This window comes from Gossypium arboreum, chromosome 3 (genome assembly GCF_025698485.1).
Source record: "Gossypium arboreum isolate Shixiya-1 chromosome 3, ASM2569848v2, whole genome shotgun sequence".
Classification (NCBI taxonomy): Eukaryota; Viridiplantae; Streptophyta; class Magnoliopsida; order Malvales; family Malvaceae; genus Gossypium; species Gossypium arboreum.
The window spans coordinates 94,857,502-94,862,987 of NC_069072.1; the positions used below are offsets into that span (position 1 = coordinate 94,857,502).

Sequence of the window (5,486 nt, forward strand, 5' to 3'; positions counted from 1 at the left end):
GTTAGATCCTTTTTCTCTTAATATATTACTTTTTGGGATCAAAATCTCTTAATATGTTAAAAGCATAATTTTAGTTAAATATGAAGTAACTAATAAATTGAAAACATGTATTTAATTGAATAATAAATAATAAATGATAGTTTTAATATTAAAAGAATAAAGCCATACCTTCCTAGCTCTCAGTTCAATCATGGCGAAATACTTAAGTAGATAGTAAAAGCAACGATTTTCAATACGATGAATTAAATGTGATTAGTACGTAATCATATGGTTGCTCCCATATCCTCTAACCTTTGCCATCTCTGTCACTGAAACAAACAAGACAACACTCAAGCAATTAAGCTCCAACTCATTCCTACCCTTTTGCACAAAGTGGATGGATTCGTTTAATCCATTACTTGGTGTTGAATCTGGGTATGGCTGGCAGACATGGCTTGAGAGGAAACTGGTCTACCAACAAATAGTTAAATCGCCATAAAGGATGGAGCAAATATAGAACAGAGGAAGCAATGGCATGAAGAACCCTAGGAAAGTGGATCTATTCATAGCAAAATATGTAGTCATTACTCCTTACAAGCTGAGAATGCATAATATAACCATCAAATATAGACAATGCTTGAGATTGTTTGTGCCTACCATAAATGAATAAACAGAGCTTGAGTTTAGCTTCAACCCTTCAATGCCTTATCAAAGACAAGGCATCTAATGAACAAAAAATGGTTAAAGTTTACTAGAATAAATAATATATATATATCTAATTTATGTAGAAACCTCTTAAACCATCACTGTTATTTTGAATGTAGTTGGATATGATAAATAAGGCTGCACATAAACTGAAGCTGGAATTTCGCTGGTCATCACTTGGATTCATTTGCAGCAGAAGCATCACCATTTTGTTGCTGGGTCTGTGACTGGTTATCGTGACCCTGCTGAGGTTGGTGTTGCTGCTGCATCTGATAAATGTTTAGCTGCTGCTGTTGCTGAGGCTGTAATTGGAGCATTTGATGATCAATTGAAAGTTGCTGAGCCATACAGTTTGAAAGATGAACCTCTCCACTGAACTCTGCGGCAGTGAGCTTCAGTCGCTGGACTTCAGCAGCTAATGCTTCATTTAGTGCTGCAACACCAAACCCATTAAAGAGTATCATGTTTTAGTTCAGATACAAATGTATCATTGGCATAAACAAATAAAAATGTAAGTTAAAAGCAACTAACCACAAGAACAGACATCAAAATGAACAGAAATCGATCTCTAGCCACAAGAAAAGAAAACAATTTGGTTCTCTTCAAACATCTTTCATGTAGGATTTGCTATGATAACATCATCAGAATAACAAAAATAGCTCCATTCTAAAAATTCTAAGCAAGTTCTTGTCATCATGCCTTGCATTGCATGGTCATAAAACTTGGCGTTATTTTCACCAAAGAGAAGAACAATTAGGAGTCCTATGTTTGATAAGCCTAAGCCTCCTTCATCTCCAATTAGTGCCGGATATATGCAAATCTTAAATAACCATATGTGCATCTATAAATGTAACTTATCATATAAGTCAAGAAAGTAATGATGAGATAATATCAGAGAACTAAACATATAAAGCCACACCAACATGAATTCAAAATGCAAAGACATTTTCAGCAAATACACCTGAAGGGTGTGTTTGAATAAAGAATTTTAAAATTTTAGAGATTTTTAAAATGATAGTATCTTAAAATTCATCACTTCAAAATTCTTGCAATTGTAGTTTCGTTGTTAGAGTAAGCAATTGTTCTAAAAAATTTAAATAATTAGATTTTTGTGAGTTAAAAAATAATTATAAAAAAGAATAATGATACTAAAATAAATAGTACAAAATATGCAATACGAATATCATTAAATTTTGAAAAAAAATTATAAATATTTTATAATAAAAATTTAAATATATATTAGAGTTAAATAATAATATGCTATCTTGCCGCAAACCATGTACATTAAATAAAATAAGATTATGAGGAATTCAGAAAACCACCTCTTTAGGTGGGATTTGGAAAAAGAATGAGTCACTCAAATCCCCTCTTAAAATTCCTTATAAAATTTGAAATCCTCCATTATTTTACACAAATAAGTAAATTCTGAAAACTAAATTCTGAAAACTTTGTTAGAAATGAAATTCGTCCTCCAAATTCCTTATACAAACACACATGAAAAGAAAATTGGCAATACTCACCCATAATCTTTGCTAGAAATGCAGGGGTATTCAATTTCAGGTGTATCCAAATTGCTAAAAGAATAAGAATAATATTTGGAAGTAAGATGGTGTAGTTGAAGCGCTATGACTAGAGAGCTGATCACATTTGGCATATCAAAGAATGGTAAAATACAAAAATGGTGCAACTCAAAAAAACCATGATAGATTTGTGGGAATACCTATGGTAGGCCAAAGGTTCATGATAAAGAAAAATAATGTGTACCAATTAAGAAACTTCAATGAAACAAATGACATAAGATTTAAGAACAAAGAAGCGTATACCATCTTTCAGTTGGGCCTGTTGCTCCATGGCCTGAAGACGAAACTTTAGCTCATTGTTCTGGCTTGTCAGCCCAGCAGAATCTCTCTAAACAAGGAAAACCAACAAAGGAACAGCTAAGTATGAATTGAGGGCAACTAAAGTTGAAAAATGTGCAATAACATTATAGCTTTATACTCACCTGTAACATTGTTAGCTGTGCAGATAATGTGGTTGCCTCAGTTTGCAAAGTTTGCACCTTTTGCTCCAGTTCTGCGATGTACTGCATCTTCCGCTGCTTGGAACGAGCAGCTGATTGACGATTAGCCAAAATCCTACCATGAATAAATCAGAAACATCAACTATGCCCAATTGTATGCAACACCAGAAGCAAAATTAAAAGAAAAGAGAGAAAGAGAAGCAATTTACAAAACCTTTTGACGCGTTTTGGATCTACAGATGCCATCTCAGCCAGCTTCTCATTTTCCATGATCTTTTTAAGCTCAGATTCATTGAACTCACTACTCCCAAGCTCAAAGTTGAATTTACTTGAATTTGCATCGCCTGAGCTACCAGGAGAGTGATGATTGCCATGATTTCCTGAAGGAGGAATTTTTGGTGTATCCTCATCAAATTGCAGACTTCCCATGTAACTGTCCATTGAAACACTTCTGTAGTGCCGAACAGTCGGTGCAATATCTCCAGCAGCCCTCCTCTTGACACCTTCCCTCTTCTCACTTGAAACACCAGAACTCATTCCCTGTATATTGATTGGATGTTTATGTACTCTACTATCGACTTCATTGTCACTACTTTCGCCTCCATATGTCTTTGTGCCACTTGCTTTGCTATCCATATCCCTGTCCTCAGTACCAGAAGAGTTCAATGTCTCAAGATTTTCCAAATTCATGTACGCATTGAACAGGTCATCCGCAACGTCCACCTCAGATTTCCTCTCACCGGTCACTTCTAAATTACTGCCAGTATCCTTTCTCCATTCTGATTCTCGTTTCACCAACTGAATCGGTTTCCCTACACCAAAAGAGGTATCCCTACCTGAAACTGACCTATCCAACACACCAGGATTTCCTATTGGAATAGATTGAGGCAAAGACTGAATCATAGTAGAAAATCCTAATGGAACATCGCTGCTAGAGCGCCTATGTCCTTTACGCGGAGGTAGACTTGAACTCTCGCCAATGCGAAATTCATTACATCCTCCAGCAACAGGTGAAGGAAGTGAGGACCTAACATTAGAATTGGCAAACCTTTCTTCCATAGAAACATCATTTGAAGCAGGATCTGAGGCAGACGAGACAGGAGGATCTTGATAAGGGGGAGGGCACCATGGCGGCAATCTATCAAGGGAGAAGAAGGTGGGCTGAGATAAAGACCTAGAATGACTGGGTGCTCCATGTTGAGCATTGGGACGAGAACCAATGAGCTGTTGCGAATAAGGCAATGAAGCAGTAGGGTTGTTGGGGTGTGAAGGAGGTATCCCAGGTCTTTTAGAATTGTTGTTCTCAGGACTCAAACGCATATAAGAAGGAGAAGGAGAAGGAGAAGAAGAAGGAGAAGGAGAAGGAGAAGCCATTTGTGAGGCATTGGAAAAGGGTATATCTAAGTTGCTTTGAGGCTTAGGAATTGAATTTGAACCCTCCATTTTCATTCATAGTTTTTTTCAACTGCTACATGGAAAAATAAAATCAAATGAAAATATAAAAAAGAAATAAGGAGAACCAACGTATTTCTATAAATATATATACCTGGTTAACAAAACCCTACCTTTTTTATGCAGTACAATGAGTGAAAATGAGGAGGCTAAATATGCAAAGTGAATCATAATGATTTCCCAATATTTTAGCTAAAAATGGCGGCGATTACACAGTCCTAAAAATCTGATCGAAAGACTGTGAAATGAAGAGGAGGTTCTTAAAGCTAAAAGAAAAACAAAAGAACCATCTAATTCTTACCAAAAGTCATAAGTGAAAAGAAAAATCACAAAACAAGCTCAGAACCCTAGAAATGAAAATACGAAGACAGTTAAAGCAAAAACTCACATTGTAGCCAGAAAAATGAATCAAAAGCAGCTAAAGTACAAGCAGAAAACACTAAAAACAAATAATAATTGAGGAGGACTTAAAGCAAAACAGATGATCAAACCCCAAAAAAAAAAATGTGAGTGAAGTAGAGAAGAAGCTCACCAGCAGAAGAAATTGAGAGGAAAGGAAAGAGAGTCGAAAGAAGAAATATGTGGAAAGGAGGAGTAGAAGACGAATTTTTACCCTTTCCTTTCGTGTCCTAAATCCTTAGAGGTGTTTTTCTATTTAGAAATTAGACTTGCTGTCTCAGTCTACGTTGTTTTCGTTCGTTGATATGGTGATCTCGTCTCTTGATTTTCCATTCTCCTCACCTTCTTCCACGGCAGGTGGGATAAATACTCATTTTAACCTTATAATAATCAATATAAAAGTAAGGCTCGTTTTGCATTTTTTACATTTTGTTGCTCAAATTTAAATAATTTTACATTATAACTAAATGAATTATGTAATATATTATTTGTAATATATTATTTATAAATTTTGATTTAACGGTAAAGACTAAATTTTAACGACTTTAGGCCTATAATATATATATTTCTATTTTTAGTATAAAGGTAAAAACCACTTAAATATATTTTATAAAGTGTTTAATATATAATATATATACTATATACATTCAAGTAAATAAATTATTGGTCTAATGGCAGTAACTTGAGAAGATTTTAAAGGATTAAAATATGCTATAGATTAGTTACAAGGATTATTTAAGATGGTAAGAGTTTCTTTTACCTTAATTAGTAGTCGAGGGATTAATCTTCGTCTTAAGTATGAAGTAATTTTAAAACTCGTGGTTAACATTCAAAACTATTTCATGAAAAAAAAAACTATAGAAAAGGAGGAGAAAGAGAGCTTTCGATAGGTGCAAACAATACGAATAAAGAAAGTCAAATAACATTAATT

At 34.5% G+C, this 5,486-nt stretch overlaps 1 protein-coding gene across 1 annotated transcript; it reads right to left on the reverse strand.

Annotated features, from left to right (window-relative positions):
- Positions 1-515: 515 nt before the first annotated feature.
- LOC108458673 (bZIP transcription factor 29-like) lies at positions 516-4,946 on the reverse strand. The gene is made up of 5 exons (XM_053025791.1): positions 4,689-4,946; positions 2,919-4,169; positions 2,687-2,819; positions 2,508-2,592; positions 516-1,117 (listed from the first exon to the last, which is right to left on the reverse strand). Exons 2-5 carry the CDS (start codon positions 4,151-4,153, stop codon positions 858-860), a joined length of 1,713 nt encoding a protein of 570 aa, XP_052881751.1. The 5' UTR covers positions 4,154-4,169; positions 4,689-4,946; the 3' UTR covers positions 516-857.
- Between the last annotated feature and the right edge of the window lie 540 nt (positions 4,947-5,486).